Source organism: Triticum aestivum, chromosome 3D, assembly GCF_018294505.1.
Source record: "Triticum aestivum cultivar Chinese Spring chromosome 3D, IWGSC CS RefSeq v2.1, whole genome shotgun sequence".
In the NCBI taxonomy this organism is placed as follows: Eukaryota; Viridiplantae; Streptophyta; class Magnoliopsida; order Poales; family Poaceae; genus Triticum; species Triticum aestivum.
Window position 1 is genome coordinate 379,393,340 of NC_057802.1, and position 21,038 is coordinate 379,414,377.

At 49.4% G+C, this 21,038-nt stretch overlaps 1 protein-coding gene across 1 annotated transcript; it reads left to right on the forward strand.

The window, feature by feature from the left end:
• Window positions 1-6,419: 6,419 nt before the first annotated feature.
• On the forward strand, window positions 6,420-8,017 carry LOC123079019 (uncharacterized). The gene is made up of 2 exons (XM_044501689.1): window positions 6,420-7,613; window positions 7,744-8,017. Exon 1 carries the CDS (start codon window positions 6,494-6,496, stop codon window positions 7,610-7,612), a length of 1,119 nt encoding a protein of 372 aa, XP_044357624.1. The 5' UTR covers window positions 6,420-6,493; the 3' UTR covers window position 7,613; window positions 7,744-8,017.
• The last annotated feature ends 13,021 nt before the right edge of the window (window positions 8,018-21,038 follow it).

Here is a 21,038-nt window from a genome sequence, read left to right on the forward strand (position 1 = left end):
GAAAGGTTGTATGTGATACAATCAGAAAGGTTTTGTCGATCCTAAGGATGCTAAAAGGTATGCTAGCTCCAGCGATCCTTCCATGGACTAGAGCAAGCATCTCGGAGTCAGAATATACGCTTTGATGGAGTGATCAAAGTTTTTGGGTTTATACAAAGTTTGTTAGAAACTTGTATTTACAATAAAGTGAGTGGGAGCGCTACAACATTTCTGATAAGTATATGTGAATGACATATTGTTGATCCGAAATGATGTAAAATTTCTGGAAAGCATAAAGGGTTGTTTGAAAGGAGTTTTTCAAAGGAAGACCTGGATAAAGCTGCTTACATATTGGGCATCAAGATCTATAGAGATAGATCAAGACGCCCGATGATACTTTCAAAGAACGCACACCTTGACATGATTTTGAAAGAGTTCAAAATAGATCAGCAAAGAAGGAGTTCTTGGCTGTGTTACAAGGTGTGAGTATTGAGTAAGACTCAAGACCTGACCACAGCAGAAGAGAGAGAAAGGACGAAGGTCGTCCCCTATGCTTCAGACGTAGGCTCTACAGTATGCTATGCTGTGTACCGCACATGAAGTGTGCCTTGCCATGAGTTGGTCAAGGGGTACAATAGTGATCCGGGAATGGATCACATGACAGCGGTCGAACTTATCCTTAGTATCTAGTGGACTAAGGAATTTTCTCGATTATGGAGGTGAAAAGGAGTTCGTCGTAAAGGGTTACGTCGATGCGAACTTTGACACTAATCCGGATGACTCTGAGTAGTAAACCGGATTCGTATAGTAGAGCAATTATTTGAAATGGCTCCAAATAGCGCGTGGTAGCATCCACAAGATGACATAGATATTCGTAAAGCACACACGGATCTGAAAGGTTCAGACCCGTTGACTAATAACCTCTCTCACAAGCATAACATGATCAAACCAGAACTCATTGAGTGTTAATCACATAGTGATGTGAACTAGATTGTTGACTCTAGTAAACTCTTTGGATGTTGGTCACATGGTGATGTGACCTATGAGTGTTAATCACATGGTGATGTGGACTAGATTATTGACTCTAGTGCAAGTGGGAGACTGTTGGAAATATGCCCTAGAGGCAATAATAAATAGGTTATTATTATATTTCCTTGTTCATGATAATCGTTTATTATCCATGCTAGAATTGTATTGATAGGAAACTCAGATACATGTGTGGATACATAGACAACACCATGTCCCTAGTAAGCCTCTAGTTGACTAGCTCGTTGATCAATAGATGGTTACGGTTTCCTGACCATGGACATTGGATGTCGTTGATAACGGGATCACATCATTAGGAGAATGATGTGATGGACAAGACCCAATCCTAAGCCTAGCACAAGATCGTGTAGTTCGTTTGCTCAGAGCTTTTCTAATGTCAAGTATCATTTCCTTAGACCATGAGATTGTGCAACTCCCGGATACCGTAGGAATGCTTTGGGTGTACCAAACGTCACAACGTAACTGGGTGGCTATAAAGGTGCACTACAGGTATCTCCGAAAGTGTCTGTTGGGTTGGCACGAATCGAGACTGGGATTTGTCACTCCGTGTAAACGGAGAGGTATCTCTGGGCCCACTCGGTAGGACATCATCATAATGTGCACAATGTGACCAAGGAGTTGATCACGGGATGATGTGAGTTACGGAACGAGTAAAGAGACTTGCCGGTAACGAGATTGAACAAGGTATAGGGATACCGACGATCGAATCTCGGGCAAGTAACATACCGATAGACAAAGGGAATTGCATACGGGATTGATTGAATCCCCGACATCGTGGTTCATCCGATGAGATCATCGTGGAACATGTGGGAGCCAACATGGGTATCCAGATCCCGCTGTTGGTTATTGACCGGAGAACATCTCGGTCATGTCTGCATGGTTCCCGAACCCGTAGGGTCTACACACTTAAGGTTCGATGACGCTAGGGTTATAGGGAAAGTATGTACGTGGTTACCGAATGTTGTTCGGAGTCCCGGATGAGATCCCAGACGTCACGAGGAGTTCCGGAATGGTCCGGAGGTAAAGATTTATATGTGGGAAGTCCTGTTTTGGTCACCGGAAAAGTTTCGGGTGCTATCGGTAATGTACCGGGACCACCGGCCCCAGAGGGCTGCATGGGCCAAGTGTGGGAGGGGACCAGCCCCAGGTGGGCTGGTGCGCCCCCCCACAAGAGGCCCAGGGCGCAGGAAAGGGGGGAAGGGGGAAACCCTAGGCTCAGATGGGCCTAAGGCCCATCTAGTGGGGCGCCCCCCTCTCCCCCCCTTTGGCCGCCCCCAAGCCCCATCTAGGGCTGGCCTTACCCCTTTGGGGGGAAACCCTAGATGGGGGCGCAGCCCTCCCCCTCCCCTATATATACTGGAGGTATTTGGGGCTGCCAGACACATGAGAACGTCTCTCTTTCGGCGCAGCCCTACCCCTCTTCCTCCTCCTCCTCTCCCGCGGTGCTTGGCGAAGCCCTGCGGGATTGCCACGCTCCTCCATCACCACCACGCCGTCGTGCTGCTGCTGGATGGAGTCCTCCCCAACCTCTCCCTCTCACCTAGCTGGATCAAGGCGTGGGAGATGTCACCGGGCTGCACGTGTGTTGAACGCGGAGGCGCCATGGTTCGGCGCTTAGATCGGAATCAACCGCGATCTGAATCGCTACGAGTACGACTCCCTCATCCGCGTTCTTGCAACGCTTCCGCATCGCGATCTACAAGGGTATGTAGATGCACTCCCCTTCCCCTCGTTGCTAGATTACTCCATAGATTGATCTTGGTGATGCGTAGAAAATTTTGAATTTCTGCTACGTTCCCCAACATCATGGACAAAGTATTTCGATCCGAGCTACGGTTTATTTTATTTTAATTTTTAAAGTTTTAAATCATTTTTAGAATTTATTTAAATAATTTAATTCAACATTATCGGGAACAGTGAAAGGTGATGTCAGCATGACATCACCATGACGTCAGCAGGTCAAACCCAGCTGACTAGAGTCAAAGCTGGACTGTGGGTCCAGTGGGACCCACCTGTCATAGACTAACATGTTAATTAGGGTTTAATTAAGCAAGATTAAACAAGTTTAATTAATTGATTAGGTTAATTAAACACAATTAATTAAGTTAATTAATTAATACTTGTATTTATTATTATTTTTAATTCTTTTTTATATCTTTTTTATGTTCTAGGGGCTGGGCCCCACATGTCATTGGCCCTAGGGGGCCATAGCGGTTCGGGCGGTAGCGGGTGCGGGCGCGCCCGACAGGGCGAGCCTGGGTGAGCGGGCGACGGCCGCCGAGGCGCGGCGGGGCGCCGGAGTTGGGCGCGGCAACGGCGAGGCGCCGGCGGCCACCGCAGCGAGCGGTCGCAGCCGTCGGGGAAGGGGAAGCAGCGACAGGAGGCGGGGGGGAAGGCCACTGCAGGCCGACGCGGTAGCGGGGGCGGAGGCAGGGCCGCGGTGATGCGGTGGCTGGCCGGGACGGGGATGCAGACGCAGAAGCCGGACGGCGCCAGCGGCGCGGCGACCACGGGCGAGGGGCGACGGCGCGTGAGCGCGTGCATGTATGTGCGCACGGGGACAGGGGAGAGGAGGAGAGGGGGCTCACGGGGGATCGCATGGAACGGGGCAGTGGGGCTTGGGGAGGAGAACAGAGACGACGACGTTGACGGGGAGGCAGTCCGGCGACGGCGGTGACGAGGTCGGAGACGCGAGGCGGAGGGCGATCCGAGCGGCGACGGTGGTCAGCGACGGCGGGGCCTTCAGGCGGCGGTGGTGGCACACGGCGACGACGAGCGGGTGCGGCTCGGTGACGAAGGAATGATGGGGAGGAGATGAGGACGGGGCGGTCGCCAATGAACGGTGGGACGGCGGGGACGAGCCGGGGCGTCGGGCGTCGGGTGCTCGATCCCGATCCAGAATGGGGAGCGGGAGAGAGGAGTGGGGCGAGTGGGGTGGGTGGGTAGGGTTTTCCCCCAGTGGGGTGGATAAGGGGGAGGGTGTGGGGTGCGGCTGGGCCGGCTGGGCCGTGGCCCAGTGGGGGGAAGGGGGTTTCCTTTTCTTCTCCTTTTTGTTTTTGTTTTTCTTTTTAATTTAATTTCTTTCCTTACTGTTTTCCCTAATTTTCAATATACTTTAGTTTTAGTAAAATACCAAGGTGGTACCTAATTTAGTATATGTAAATATGCCACATACCGAACATTTTAGTTTTGATGTTTCAAAAGTTTTGATGTTTGTTAAAAATCCAAATTTGAATTCGAATCATTTTGAACTAACACGAGATTAGCGACAGTAATCGTGGTGACGTGGCACCATAAGCAAAGTTTCACTGTAGCTTAACTATCCGGACGTCACCCGGCCTACGCACTGCCAGTCGCGGACCACACCCGTGTCGCCCGGCTTTCCTCCGCCAAGGCACGACGGCCAGACCCGTTTCTCGGGGTCGCCGGACATTGTCTTGTTCGCGCCGTCGACACCGCGCCCCGCAGCCGTCATCGACCTTAATGTCACGCCTGGGTCCAGCAGCGGCGGCCGTCCGTCAGTCAAGATGCAGAGCAAGCAAGCACGGGCACCGTTCACGGGCACCATGCCGGCCCCCCGCGTGTTGTTTGACGGAATGCCAACAGCAACGGCACCGGTCGACGACCCCTTCTACAACCAGTACATGGAGAACATGATCTTCGAGGCTGGGCACGGACGTGCCTACGACCCCGAGGAGACCCAAAGTTAGGATGGCCGCGCCCAGTACGTCCCCGATGAAGAGGCCGACGACCATGCAGACTATGACCATGGTGACTCGTGGCATGAATACGATGACATCTATGTCGAAGGTGATGGTGATGATGAAGAAGAAGAAGGCAATGACGTTGATATTAGTGGAGCCCCATTGTTCATCGACGAGCTGACCCAAAGAGCGGAAGCACAAAAGAAGAGGAAGAGCATTCGCACGGGTTCATACACACAAGATGAGGACAAGTTGATTTGCCAAGCTTGGATGGAGATTAGCCAAGATCCGAGGACCGGCGCGCAACAAAAGGGCATTGTTTTTTGGACGAGAGTCCACAAAACATTCCATGAAAGGAAGATGTTCGAGCCCTACCAAATTTCAAGCAACCGTGGCATCGGCTCGATTCAAAAGAGATGGTTGTTCATCCAACAAGAGTGCAACAAGTATCAAGCCGCATTTGAGAGCGTTGAAGCACGACTCGTGAGTGGTCTCGGCGTTGGGGACACGGTATGCTCTCCTCTTCCTAGCCCTTTCCTTGCTACGGCCATGAGACTTCGGCCTTGTATATGTTTGCATGTTCACTTCTTGTTGATCATGTGTTGTAGGCATTTCAATCTTTGAAGGCATTCAAGTCCCGACACAATGACAAGCCATTCACTCTTACGCATTGTTGGACGCTCATCAACAATTGCCCTAAGTTCAAGGACCAATACCGTGAACTACAAAGGAAGAGAGGACTGAAGACGGCCAAGTTCGCCGGAGGTGGAGATGGCGAGGCGTTGAAGAGGCCGAGGGGCAAGACCAACTCCAAGGTTGATGACATACGTGATGCCTCATCCATGGCATTGCATGACATGATGTCTCAAAAGGATGTGAGGGACGAGAAGAAGCGGCAAAGCAAGGACGAGCAAATGAAGCAATACCTAGACCTTCAAAGAAAGAAGCTTGAGATGGAGGAGGCGGCCAAGAAGAGGAAGATCGACATGGAGGAGGCCGCCCGGCAAAGACAGCTCGACATGGAAGAGGCCGCCCGGCAAAGGCAGCTCGACATCGAGGCCGACAACGTCAAGGCCAGGCAGAGGCAGCTCGACATCGAGGCCACCAATGCCGCCACCAAAGCGAAGGAGGTGGCCCTTGCGATCATGAGCGTGGACTTGTCGAAGATGAGCGACAAGACGAGGGCTTGGTTCGAGGCCAGGCAGAAGGAGATGCTCAACGCCGAAGGCCTGAACTAGGTCATTCGATCGGCGTGGCCGTTCTTTTTGAGGCTGGCATGGGTGCCGCCCGCCCGCTGGGCCGCTGGCAGTGTGCCTGCGAGAAAACATTCATTTTGGAGGCCGGCTGTGTTGCCGGCGAGGACAACTATTCATTTTGGAGGCTGGCTGTGTTGCCGGCCGCTGGCCGATGCCGGAGATGGACGTGTAGACCGCTGGCTTTGTTGCCGGCGTGATGAACTGGGGCCGTGAACTAGGGCTTGGCATTTGAAACGTTGCTCTTTTTGTAAATAGACGCGGACAGGATGGGGCAAACGGATGCGGTCGCGCGCTGGGCGCACGGCCACCGCATCCCGAGACACGCCCGAACACGACCCTAAATCCCTACTCAAACGGATAGAATCCGGACAAAACGGACGTCCGTTTGGGTCGAGCGGTGGAGTTGCCTCAGACTTTAAGCCCATCACTCAACGGTTCTCCTCGAAGCTGCGGGTGCCCGGAAATGGCAACCGAAACCCTGCGACGAGATCTCATCCCCCTCGTGTCATGTCACTCGTACCCAACTCCTCCCCGTCACCGCTCCACTCGGCCAGCCAGATCCAGATGGCTGGCACGACTCGCCGGCCGGGCAAGCCGCCCCCGCCATCTCACGCCGCGAAGCGGCTAGCACTGCGTCTGACCACCCCCCTCGCGTCGCTGGCCCTCCTCCTATGTGCCGCCGCTGGCGTCCTCCTCTACTCCAAAACCACCCCGGCGTCCCAAATCGTCGGCACCTCAAAGGAATCCAGTACGGCGTCGACGGCGCCCTCCTCCCCGACAGTGGAGTCCATCGAGGGCGCGCGCTCCATCTGGGAGCTCCCTGCGGGGCCGGCCAGAGGGGTCCTCTTCTTAGCCCACGGCTGCCGCTGCCGCCCGGAGAACTTCTGGCCGCCGTCCCAGCGCTGCCCCGGATGCGTCGGGCTGCCGGAGGACGTCGCCATCACGGCCCGCGCGCTACGGAGGCGGTTAGCGGTGCTGGCAGTGGCGAGCGCCGGGGACTGCTGGTCGCTGGGGAAGGAGGTGGGCGCCGCCAAGCGGGCGATCCAGTCTTGGACCGCCAAGAACGGCCTCGGAGGCCTGCCAGTGGTCGCTCTCGGCGCGTCGTCAGGTGGGTACTTCGTCTCCCGGCTTGCGGCCAAGATGAGCCTAGCCGCCGTCGTGATGATGATCTCTGAGGGCGTGTTCGACCCGGCGGGAGCGCCCCCGGGCTACCCGCCGTCCATGTTCCTTCACATGCCCAAGGACTATAAGACGGCCGCACTGGTGGGAAGGAATGTGAAGATGCTGAGGAGCAATGGCGTTGAGGTGAGGGAGCTTCAGAGCCTGGAGCTTCCTCTGACGCCGACGCTGCTGTCCGATAGGATACCAGGGCTGGATCATGGGTTGTCTGAAAGGATTTGGAAGATTTTCAGTGAGGAAGGGTTCACTGATGATAGAGGGTACATGAGGAAGGATGGCCGGGCAACTCCATGGAAGAATGCAGTGGTGAAGAGGGGGTTCTGGGAGGAGGTATCCCAGTGGGCTGAGCACATCCAGGAGGAGCTGAATCTTGCTTATGGATACCATGAGATGACAAGCTTGCAGAATGATGAGATGTTGAATTGGATTGAGGAGCACCTGAAATGAGGTTTGTTGTTGATACTTGATTAATTGTTCGTAGCTGTCTGTCATATGGACTTACTGTCTTAGGATGAAATGGTGCTAGTAGTTGTGTCGCAGAAGAAGAAACTGATACACTGGTTGGTGAAATTGGACAGGAAACTATGGGGTTTAGCTCTGGGAATTCATCTAACATGAATCGACACTGAACTACAGAACATACAGGCATAATGTTGAGTAACAAATTGACTTGATGCGAATATGTACATTTCCTTCAGTTGGCTCTTGTGCAAATGAAGGGGGGAGAAGAAGCATAAACAAAGATAGTTTAGTAAGTTTTGCTCTGATCTTTAATGTAGGCCATGCCTTTATGTACATGAATTTGTGCATGAATGTTTTTTTTTGCGTTCTTAAGAGCCAGCATTGCATGAATGTTGTGTGTTTCGTTGAACCATCGTACTCTGAAGCTGAATCATTGTTTTAGTTTGGTTGATAAGATAACGGAGCCTGGCCATGGTGCAGTTACTGGCTAGTGGGTGCGGTAAAACTAAAAGTTCTTGGTCAGTAGAGCTAAGCTCGATATCTTTATGTGAGTACAATATAATATTTTTCCTTTTCACACTTGATGTTTACCCTCTGACGGTAAGCACATTTACTATTATCTCCAAGTACACTTGCATTGGGTTACCTATTCCGTCCTTCATCATTCATTTTGCTGCAAATATGACAAGGTATATGCAACCTTCGAAATCTTCTCTGTTCTTTTTAACTGTGACTTTGTGAGTGAGGATATGGCCCAAGTGTCAATAATATGGTTTTGTTGATTTGCTGATTAAGCTTCATTTGAGCTGGTTGTGGCATGTTGAAACTTATGGGCAATAAATTTTGGGGTACAATGACCTCTCTCAGTAATATGGTTTTGTTGATTTGCTGATTAAGCTTCATTTGAGCTGGTTGTGGCATGTTGAAACTTATGGGCAATAAATTTTGGGGTACAATAACCTCTCAGGGGTATTCTGTTTTTATCGTTTGTGATTGCAATGCCGTCGGTTTTGCAGCCGACTGAAATCATCGTGTGTGTTTTTCCGTCACCAATAATGCTTTTGGTCACAATCCAGTTGGGGGGCAATTTGACTGAAAAGCAGAGTTTGGACCATCAGCAGGAGCGGTTCTTTGCTAAGTGCTATAGAAATGTAACTTCCGCTACTATCAAGGTTCAGTTTGCATCTTAGAAAAATGGTTCAGTTCGACCTGTGGAAATCGGCAAGGTCGAGTGGGGTTTGGGGAAACATAGACTACTGTATTGGTTGTGACTGAGTGTGGGTGGATGGCCCTTGCGTTTCGTATGACAATAAAACACAATAAGAGTCGCGCAAATGGCGATCGCTGGGATTAGCCACGTCATCAGGGCGAACTGTTCTGGGAGGTGAATCGGGAGAGAGATTTGCGCGTGCCCAATTACTGTGCCGAGAGAAAAGAAAAGGAAGTGACGGTTCGTGCGTTGCCGTCCACATGAAGGCTTGAAACCCACACACGCCATCTCTCTCTCGTTTCCTCTGCTTCAGCCCCAGGACCCGCGTCGCCGCCGTCCCGCCTCCTCTCCTCCTTGCCTCGTTCTGGTGGTCTCCTCTTCCCCGGCTCTCCCGCCGCCGCTATCCTAGTCCTTCCTCCTTGCCTCTTCCCACAATCCCCTCTGCCCTGTTCTGGAGTGGCCTCCTCCTCCTCTGTTCGATCTCCCTCGCCGGCCTCGCGAAATCCTCGAATCGTTCGGTGGTCAGCGAGCGATGTGGAAAAGCAATAGCGTTTCTTCACCGTGCTAGGTTGGCCGGCCGGTGCCGGTGGATATGGTTCGAGGAGGTCGTCGGCGACGCGCTGCCGAAGCGGGATCTGCTCCCGGCGGTATGGGGCACGCTCGTGCAAGAGAACGGCGGCCGCAGCGGGGAGCGTCTGGGGAGATTTGCGTCGACCTGGACTTGTGTTGGGCAGGTAAAGTCGTTTTGTTCAATTCTCTGGTGGTATTGTTCAAACTACTGCTGTTTGAACTTTGCCAACATTATTACAGTTATGTATATTTAACTACTGCTGTTTGAACTTTGCTGCAGCTGGCGAGGGACGCTTCAAGGGGTTAGTAGCAAAGATGAGTTCATCGGCAGGGTGAAGGAAGCCGTCAGAGGTTTCTATGAACTATGCTGCTCCTTCCCTCAGTTTAGCGATGTTGTTTTTAATAATCTTGTTGCTTAGTACAACAGATAAGCATCTTTTGAGACTTGTTCTCTAAACATGTAAGCATTGTGGGCAGTGGGTACGCAGGGGAGGTTCGAACAATGATTTTTTGGGTGATGATTTCCCCGTTACTGGTTGGTAAGATGATATATCTCCTGATAATCCAGTGTGTTTTCAATCTTGTGAGTTCGGCCTCTTTTGAGAAGCTATTACATAGGGCCAGCCAGTGACTCATTTTCAATTGCAGGTTTGGCTCCCATGCATTGTTGGTCACATGGGAGTAGCCAATTAACTAGATATGAAGAATGCTGGCATTAACAATAACACAAATGATCCACCTGGTGGAACTATTGTAAGAACAACTAAATAGGTAACCCTTTTAGAATTAATTTACGGGCATGAAATTACTTAGTAATAAACCTTAAACCAATATAAATATCTTTACCAAGCACATAGAGTTCTAATTCAAACACAAATAAGTTTTTATCATACAAAAACTCAAAAGCAAATCGTTAAATGTTACGATCAATGTAGTTCACGATGAATATAATCATCATTGTAAGGGCATATTTCTCCTTATGTGGTTTTGGTGATTGATGACAATGCATTTGCGGACTAATCGTGTGCATTGAGCATTTCAGATATCTCATGTCTAGGCACAAGACAATTTGGTGCCCCTCAGAGCATATCGAAGACGGCGTTTCTCTACGTTTCTTTTCGGTGGATTTGAGTTGTAGCAAAGCCGTACTATTAAGAGGGGGTCCGCTTCGGAAAGGTTAGGGCGGGATCAACACGTACACATCTGTTCCTTTGCACCACCTTTCCTTCGCTTTATTGGAGTATCGGTCGTTTTCCCTTGTCTTTGCGAAGATGAAGGCCTCCAAGTGCTATAGTTCTGTGGCGTGCGGTAGTACTGCTCAAGGGAGCAGTAGTACCGCAGCAGGCCACGGTAGTACCGCCCAGGGTAGCGGTAGTACCGCATGGTACGGTAGTACCGCTCCTAGCGTGCGGTAGTACCATGGCATCTAGCCCAGAACGCTGACACTCACGGAAGTAGGTGCGGAAGTAATTTTTTACTTCCGCGCCCTACGCGGTAGTATCGCTCCCTGTGAGCCGTAGTACCGTGCCGGATTTTTACACAGACCGAAACTCGGCGGAATTAGCCACGGATGTAATTTTATTAGTCTGTGCCTTCTCAGCCCAGTTGAACCCTGCCTTGCGGTAGTACCGCAAGGGCGCGCGATAGTACCGCAAGGGCGCGTGGTAGTACCGCTCGGGCGGTTCTAACGCTCGTTGCTTTTCGCAACAGGGCCTCATCTGGCCCCTGTCGTGCGAGCGGTAGTACCGCACTGCCTAGCGGTAGTACCGCATGCCCTTGTGGTAGTACCGTGGGCATGTGCGGTAGTACCGCATGTCGTGGGCTGAATAAGTGGGTAACGGTTGGACCTTTCCTCCCACTATATAAGGGGGGTCTTCTTCTCCAAGTTGACCACCTCTTTGTTGGAGATATGCCCTAGAGGCAATAATAAAATGGTTATTATTGTATTTCCTTGTTCATGATAATTGTCTGTTGTTCATGCTATAATTGTATTAACTGGAAACCGTAATACATGAATACATAGACCACAACATGTCCCTAGTAAGCCTCTAGTTGACTAGCTCGTTGATCAATAGATGGTTATGGTTTCCTGACCATGGACATTGGATGTCATTGATAACGGGATCACATCATTAGGAGAATGATGTGATGGACAAGACCCAATCCTAAGCATAGCACAAGATCGTGTAGTTCGTTTGCTAGAGATTTTCTAAAGTCAAGTATCATTTCCTTAGACCATGAGATTGTGCAACTCCCGGATACCGTAGGAATGCTTTGGGTGTACCAAACGTCACAACGTAACTGGGTGGCTATAAAGGTGCACTACAGGTATCTCCGAAAGTGTCTGTTGGGTTGGCACGAATCGAGACTGGGATTTGTCACTCCGTATGACGGAGAGGTATCTCTGGGCCCACTCGGTAATGCATCATCATAATGAGCTCAATGTGACCAAGTGTTTGGTCACGGGATCATGCATTACGGTACGAGTAAAGTGACTTGCCGGTAACGAGATTGAACAAGGTATTGGGATACCGACGATCGAATCTCGGGCAAGTAACGTACCGATTGACAAAGGGAATTGTATACGGGATTGATTGAATCCCCGACATCGTGGTTCATCTGATGAGATCATCGTGGAACATGTGGGAGCCAACATGGGTATCCAGATCCCGTTGTTGGTTATTGACCGGAGAGTCGTCTCGGTCATGTCTGCATGTCTCCCGAACCCATAGGGTCTACACACTTAAGGTTCGGTGACGCTAGGGTTGTAGAGATATTAGTATGCGGAAATCCGAAAGTCGTTCGGAGTCCCGGATGAGATCCCGGACGTCACGAGGAGTTCCGGAATGGTCCGGAGGTAAAGATTTATATATGGGAAGTCCTATTTTGGCCACCGGAAAATGTTCGGGATTTTTCGGTATTGTACCGGGAAGGTTCTAGAAGGTTCTGAAGTGGGGCCCACCTGCATGGGGGGACCCACATGAACGTGGGTAGTGGGGGCAAGGCCCCACACCCCTGGTCAAGGCGCACCAAGATCCCACCTTAGAAGGAATAAGATCATATCCCGAAGGGATAAGATCAAGATCCCTAAAAAAGGGGGATAACAATCGGTGGGGAAGGGAAATGATGGGATTTCTTTCCCCCACCTTTGCCAATGCCCCAATGGACTTGGAGGGCAAGAAACCAGCCCCCTCCACCCCTATATATAGTGGGGAGGCGCATGGGAGCAGCGCCCCAAGCCCTGGCGCCTCCCTCCCTCCCGTGACACCTCTTCCTCCCCGCTTGCGCTTGGCGAAGCCCTGCCGGGATCCCGCTACTTCCACCACCACGCCGTCGTGCTGCTGGATCTCCATCAACTTCTCCTCCCCCCTTGCTGGATCAAGAAGGAGGAGACGTCCCCGCTCCGTACGTGTGTTGAACGCGGAGGTGCCGTCCGTTCTGCGCTAGGATCATCGGTGATTTGGATCACGACGAGTACGACTCCATCAACCCCGTTCTCTTGAACGCTTCCGCTCGCGATCTACAAGGGTATGTAGATGCACTCCCCCCCCTCTCGTTGCTAGCATCTCCTAGATTGATCTTGGTGACTCGTAGGAAAATTTTGAATTTCTGCTACGTTCCCCAACACTCTTCCCTCCCCAAGCTCCATTGTTGCTCAAAGCTCCATTTTCGCCCGATCTCTCTCCTTAGCCAATCAAACTTGTTGATTTTCTTGCGATTGGTTGAGAAGGCCCCGATCTACACTTACACCAAGAGAAATTTGATTCCCCCCACTAATCCCTTGCGGATCTTGTTACTCTTGGGTGTTTGAGCACCCTAGACGGTTGAGGTCACCGCGGAGCCATATTCCATTATAGTGAAGCTTCGTGGTGCCGTTGGGAGCCTCCAATTAAGTTGTGGAGATTGCCCCAACCTTGTTTGTAAAGGTTCGGTCGCTGCCTCCAAGGGCACCAATAGTGGAGTCACGGCATCTCGCATTGTGTGAGGGCGTGAGGAGAATACGGTGGCCCTAGTGGCTTCTTGGGGAGCATTGTGCCTCCACACCGCTCCAACGGAGACGTACTTCCTCTCAAAGGGAAAGAACTTCGGTAACACACCCTCATCTCCACTGGCTCCACTCTTGGTTATCTCTCACCTTTACTTGTGCAAGCTTATATTGTGTTGTATCCCTTGCTTGCTTGTGTGCTTGCCGTTGTTGCATCATATAGGTTGCTCACCTAGTTGCATATCTAGACAACCTACTTTGATGCAAAGTTTAATTTGGTAAAGAAAAGCTAAAAATTGTTAGTTGCCTATTCACCCCCTCCCCCTAGTCAACTATATCGATCCTTTCAATTGGTATCAGAGCCTCGTCTCTTTATTAAGGACTTCGCCGTCCGAAGAGTATGGTTGACACCGTAGACGGTGGGGAGGAGCACCCCCGTGTGAATCCGTCCTCGTCTACGGCCGATGGGGGATCCTCGGTCTCTCGTGAGGAATTCAATGTGGCTTTGGACACATTGAAAACCTCCATGACGACCGAGGTCAAAGGCATGTTTAAGGAGTTTCTTGACGGTCTTAAATTATCCACCGCACCATTCGAAGTGGTCGATCCCACTAACAAGGTGACGGATGCTAACTCCGACAAGGGGGAAGCTACTAGTGATAAAGTTCCTTTGACTTGTGGTAGAAGTGGAAACGGCATCTTTGCCCATGTTGAACCACCCCTTACTTATGGAGGACCAGTTCCCTCCACTCGTTTGAATCATGTTGGTCCTCCTCCTAAGTTTGTGAAAAATGAGGATTTTGCCTCTTGGGTCTACCGTTTTAAATGTCATTTAAATCATAGTTCTAGTAATCTTTGGAGAATTATTGAGCAAGGTTTCTACCCGCATGACCCAAGCAACCTCACTCCTAGAGAAGCCGGGGATCATCAATTCAACGAGTCCACTCTCTTCATTATTCAAGATGCAATTCCACCCGAAGATATTGCGCATCTCCGACCTTTCACCGTGGCCAAGGAAGCATGGCAACATGTTGTTTCCATTTACAAGGGAAGTGCAAGCATTCAACGCTCCAACTATGAAGTGGTGCAAGATGAAGCCAATGAGTTTGCAATGAATGAAGATGAACAACCTCGTGAGCTTTACCGGAGATTAACCACTCCCGCGGTCTCACTCCGAGATCATGGGAGCAAGGATATGGATGACAATTGGATCAAGCGCAAGTTTATCAAGGCCATGATGCCTTACCATAAGGCCATGTCCTCCGTCATCTGTCAAAGGCCGGACTTTCACGCCTTGTCCTCAAGTGAAGTGTTGGATAAGTTTGTTGCAATGAGGATCTTGGACAAGACCGCCGACAATGCGGTGTTGCATTCGCAACGAGCAAAGAAGACCAACCTTGCTTTGAAGGCCAAGGCTAGTGTGGAAGAAGAGGGTGAAGAGGAAGAAGAGGAGTGTTGCCCCAAAGATACCAAGTATGCTTATCATGAGCACATGGCTCTTGCTTCACGACAATTTTGGAGCAAGAAGAACTCAAGGCCCAACTTCAACAAGAACAACTCAAGTGGCGCCAGGGTCAAGCAACGTGTGAGGACACACTAGAATTGTGGCAATGTGAGCCATTTTGTTGCGGAGTGCCCATACGAGAAGAGGGAACACAATGGTGGCAAGCTTATCCGAAAAGACAAGGCCAAGTCCTTCCCCAACAAGAACAACTTCACCAAGAAGACTCCTCCCAAGGGGTTGGTGGCACAAGAAGAGTACAATGAGGATGATGATGATGATGATGAAGGTGAGACGGTTGCCATGGCCTCCGTTGCCATTGCAACAACTCCACGGGTGTCCCTCCTCGACTCACCCAACGAGAACATCACCGCCAAGTGCCTCATGGCCAAAGCCACCAACAAGGTAACCCCCAACATAAAAACCACCATCATTACTAATCCCTCCTTGACAGATTGCATTGATGAAAGTGAGGGGTCGAAGGAGGAAGAAAATGAATTTGAGTCTTTTCTGAGTAAGCTCAAGGGGAAACCCAAGAAGCACTTTGTTGCTCTCTTGGAACAACTTGGTGAAGCCAATGACATGATCGAGGCTCACGAACAAACCATCTCTAAGATGGAGGGGCATAGTCGTGACTATGCCGATGAGATATCGGATCTCTCTAATGCGCTTGAGGAAGAGCGTGGTCATCGTTTGGCTCTTGAGGAGTCACACAACGATGATCATCCGAAATTAAAGAAAGATCTTGATCATGCTCTTGTTGTATCTCGTGTGCTCAATTCCGAGAAGGCCAAACTTGGGGTTGATCTTGCTAGACTCAAGGAGGAGTTTGATATACTTGACAAGGCTCACAAGGCCTTGAAGGGTGCTCATGCTAGCCTCAAAGAGTCTCATGATCAACTCCAACTGAAGGTAACCAAGGAGAAAGCCACATTTCCTCATATGGTTTTAATTGATAATACAAATGCTACTAACCCGTGTTGTGAGCATGTGCATCTTGTGGAGGAGAATGCAAAATTGAAGGAGCAACTTGAAAAAGGCCTTGTGTCTTGCATACAAGGTGAGAAGAACCTCAACGAACTTTTGAGCAATCAAAAGGAAGTTGCGGGTAAGGAGGGAATTGGGTTTGCACCCAAGTCCAAGAACAAGAAGAAGAATGACAAGGCCAGACGACCTCCTCCTCTCAAGCAAACTTTTGTGAAGGAGGGAGAGGGTGCTCCTAAGGAGAAGAATAACAATGTGAAGGGCGGTGGTGTCAAGAAGGGCAATGCCACCCCTTCCAACAAAGCCAGCGACTTTAACCCTTCTTATGTGTTATGTCGTGCGAGTGATGGGCATGTTTATGCCAAATTTGTTGGTTCTCCTTATGAGTACATTGAATGGTCTATTTGGGTTCCTAAGACCCTTGTTACTAACATCAAAGGACCCATTACAAAATGGGTACCTAAAACCAAGCATTGATCTCTTGTAGGTGTTTGCTTCCGGTGGGGGATCATGGTTGCTCGATAGTGGAGCCACAAATCATATGACCCGGAGCAAGGACTTGGTGGTGGACGTGCACAAGATTTCATCTATGCCCACCAATGTCGAGTGGGGTGTTGCCTCGTCTTCTAAGGTATTGGGTCTTGGCAAGGTTGTCATTTCTCATGATCTCATGATCGAGAAAGTCATGTTTGTTGAGTCCCTTGCATACAATTTACTTTCCGTTCGTCAACTTGCACTCATGGGCTTTGCCACCTTCTTTGATATTGATACCGTGGCCCTCTTGTGGAGCAAGACTCTTAAAGTAGCCTTTGTTGGGCATGCCGAGAACGGTCTTTATGTGATTAACTTTTCAGAGCGACCCACTAAGACCGCGACATGCCTAATGGCTAAAGTTGACGTGGGATGGCTTTGGCATCGCCGTTTAGCCCATGTCAATATGAGATCTTTGCAAAGTCTTCTCAAGGGGGACCATGTCCGTGGACTAACAAATGTTAGTTTTGCTAAAGATCGTGCTTGCAGTGCTTGTATCGAAGGAAAGCTACATGAGAAGGCTCACCCTCCCACGACTATCATCTACTCGAAGAGGCCCTTGGAGCTCCTTCACTTGGATCTCTTTGGACCTCCATCCTTTGATAGTCTTGGGAGTAGAAAGTATTTCTTGGTGATTGTGGATGATTACTCAAGATACACTTGGGTATATTTCTTCAAGAGGAAGAGTGAGACCCAACAAACCGTCATCGACTTTGCAAATGAAGCTCAACGTCCACACAATGCAAAGATCTTGACGATAAGAAGTGACAACGGCACCGAGTTCAAGAACTACACCTTGGATGGGTTTCTTAGTGATGAGGGGATCAAGCATCAATATTCCGCACCTTACACCCCTCAACAAAATGGTGTAGCGGAGAGGAAGAACCGGACATTGATGGGTGTGGCAAGTGTTGGGTTCTACCGTAGGGTGCGTCGCCTGCAAATTAAAATTTTCCTACTCGCAGAACAACCAAGAACATGCTGCGGGAGATGGATCATAGATCGTTACCACTAGACGCGTAGTGTCGTGCAGCGGAAGAAGAGTTGGGGCAGCGCGTCCACGTGGATTGTCTCCTCCTCGTGCGATCTCCCTCGAATGGCCGGTCGTCCGATCCCACGTACAAGTTCGCCAGAGCGGCACAGGTGCACCGCCTCTAACGGTATCCGCGCATGCAGGAGGAACATCGTGCGGCGGACTGCTAGGTCCGATCACACAACCGGCGGCGAGTGGAGGTGTCTATTCGCAACACATGCAAACCCTAGTGACAGCGCCGAAGCGATCAATCGCCTGAGTGTGCGGCACCTCCACTTTATATAGGCGTCCGTCGCGGGCTCAACACTTGGGCCTCACACGGACCCTAAAGCCCATAAGTCTACTCGGCCACAATCCGAATACAGCTCGGATCACATCCGACCAGTGTCCTCAGATCCGACCTCGTAGGTTCCTTCCCTTAAGCGCGCGACCCCTTAGGTTCAAGCCGGCTTGGTTGCAGTTCGGATTACCTCCGAACTGCACGGTTGGTAGCGGCCTCTAGCAAGGCATGCCGAACACCAAGCAGACTATGAAGCTGGTTAGCGAACCTGTACATCACACTTCCATTCCTTTTGCCACACGATATATGTTGTCGAGCTCAAGGCGAGTCTGTCATTCTTGTGCCAGCCCGACCTCTTTCTCGTTCCAGTGATGCCGACCACTATCCGAATTATCTCATAATCCTTGTCGCATGGCCATGCTTATCCTGGTCGGATCACACGAGGGGCCCAGAGTATATCTCTCCTGGTCGGAGGGGCAAATCCCATCTTGCTCGACCATGACTCGCAGCATGGGTCCGGACAAGCCTAAAACCTACCTTTGTAACTACCCAGTCACGGAGTAGCGTTTGGTCGGCCCAAAGCAAGTCTGTCACCATCCCGAGAACATGTGCCAGCTCAGGTCTTAGGACATAGAACGTATGTTGTACTAGAGACTCACATATGATATATCGTTGCGTCTCATAGTTCGGTCTGTCCGACTCGGACCTTATCTCGGCTCGGATCCGACTACGTCGAATCCGACCAGACCTTTCCAAGTCCATATCATCCGGTTAGCATCCAATGCTCCATGGCTAGTGAGACCAAGCCATCGACCGTGTCATATGCTAGTCTACTCGGCTGCGCGTCCACACAGCTGCTACCTCTTGAGCACTGCCTTGGTTTTTCCTTGAAGAGGAAAGGGTGATGCAGCAAAGTAGCGTAAGTATTTCCCTCAGTTTTTGAGAACCAAGGTATCAATCCAGTAGGAGGCTACGCGCAAGTCCCTCGTACCTACACAAAACAAATAACTCCTCGCAACCAACGCGATAAGGGGTTGTCAATCCCTTCACGGTCACTTACGAGAGTGAGATCTGATAGATATGATAGGATAATATTTTTGGTATTTTTGTGATAAAGATGCAAAGTAAAATAAAAACAAAGTAAAAAAGCAAAGGAAATAACTAAGTGTTGGAAGATTAATATGATGAAGATAGACCCGGGGGCCATAGGTTTCACTAGTGGCTTCTCTCAAGAGCATAAGTGTTTTACGGTGGGTGAACGAATTACTGTTGAGCAATTGACAGAATTGAGCATAGTTATGAGAATATCTAGGTATGATCATGTATATAGGCATCACGTCCGAGACAAGTAGACCGACTCCTGCCTGCATCTACTACTATTACTCCACTCATCGACCGCTATCCAGCATGCATCTAGAGTATTAAGTTCATGAAAACAGAGTTACGCCTTAAGCAAGATGACATGATGTAGAGGGATAAATTCATGCAATATGATAAAAACCCCATCTTGTTATCCTCGATGGCAACAATACAATACGTGCCTTGCTGCCCCTACTGTCACTGAGAAAGGACACCGCAAGATTGAACCCAAAGCTAAGCACTTCTCCCATTGCAAGAAAGATCAATCTAGTAGGCCAAACCAAACTGATAATTCGAAGAGACTTGCAAAGATAACCAATCATACATAAAAGAATTCAGAGAAGATTCAAATATTGTTCATAGATAATCTTGATCATAAACCCACAATTCATCGGTCTCAACAAACACACCGCAAAAACAAGATTACATCGAATAGATCTCCACGAGAGAGGGGGAGAACATTGTATTGAGATCCAAAAAGAGAGAAGAAGCCATCTAGCTACTAACTATGGACCCGAAGGTCTGAGGTAAACTACTCACACATCATCGGAGAGGCTATGGTGTTGATGTAGAAGCCCTCCGTGATGGATGCCCCCTCCGGCGGAGCTCCGGAACAGGCCCCAAGATGGGATCTCGTGGGTACAGAAGGTTGCGGCGGTGGAATTAGGTTTTTGGCTCCGTCTCTAATCGTTTGGGGGTACGTAGGTATATATAGGAGGAAGAAGTACGTCGGTGGAGCAACATGGGGCCCACAAGGGTGGAGGGCACACCCTGGGGGTGGGCGCGCCCCCTACCTTATGGCCTCCTGGAAGCTTCTCTTACGTAGGGTCCAAGTCTCCTGGATCATGTTCGTTCCAAAAATCACGCTCCCGAAGGTTTCATTCCGTTTGGACTCCGTTTGATATTCTTTTTCTGCGAAACTCTGAAATAGGCAAAAAAACTGCAATTCTGGGCTGGGCCTCCAGTTAATAGGTTAGTCGCAAAAATAATATAAAAGTGGATAATAAAGCCCAATATTGTCCAGAACAGTAGATAATATAGCATGGAGCAATCAAAAATTATAGATACGTTGGAGACGTATCAAGCATCCCCAAGCTTAATTCCTGCTCGTCCTCGAGTAGGTAAAGGATAAAAACAGAATTTTTGATGCGGAGTGCTACTTGGCATAATTTCAATGTAATTCTTCTTAATTGTGGTATGAATATTCAGATCCGAAAGATTCAAGATAAAAGTTCATATTGACATAAAAAATAATAATACTTCAAGCATACTAACTAAGCAATTATGTCTTCTCAAATAACATGGCCAAAGAAAGTTCATCCCTACAAAATCATATAGTTTAATCATGCTCCATTTTCGTCACACAAGAATGCTCTCATCATGCACAACCCCGATGACAAGCCAAGCAATTGTTTCATACTTTAGTAATCTCAAACTTTATAAACCTTCACGCAATACATGAGCGTGAGCCATGGATATAACACTATGGGTGGAATAGAATATGATGATGGGGGTTATGTGGAGAAGAAAAAAAAGGAGAAAGTCTCACATCAACGAGGCTAATCAATGAGCTATGGAGATGCCCATTGATTGATGTTAATGCAAGGAGTAGGGATTGCCATGCAACGGATGCACTAGAGCTATAAATGTATGAAAGCTCAACAAAATAAACTAAGTGGGTGTGCATCCAACTTGCTTGCTCACGAAGACCTAGGGCACTTGAGGAGGCCCATTGTTGGAATATACAAGCCAAGTTCTATAATGAAAAATTCCCACTAGTATATGAAAGTGACAAAACAAGAGACTCTCTATCATGAAGATTATGGAGCTACTTTGAAGCACAAGTGTGGAAAAAAGGATAGTAGCATTGCCCCTTTTTATTTCTTTTTTTGGGCCTTCCTTTTTTTGGCCTTTCTCTTTTTTTATTGGGACAATGCTCTATTAAATGATGATCATCA

Coding starts and splice junctions, on each gene's coding strand:
- LOC123079019 (XM_044501689.1), top strand. CDS start 6,494: ATGTCACTCGTACCCAACTCCTCCCCGTCACCGCTCCACTCGGCCAGC.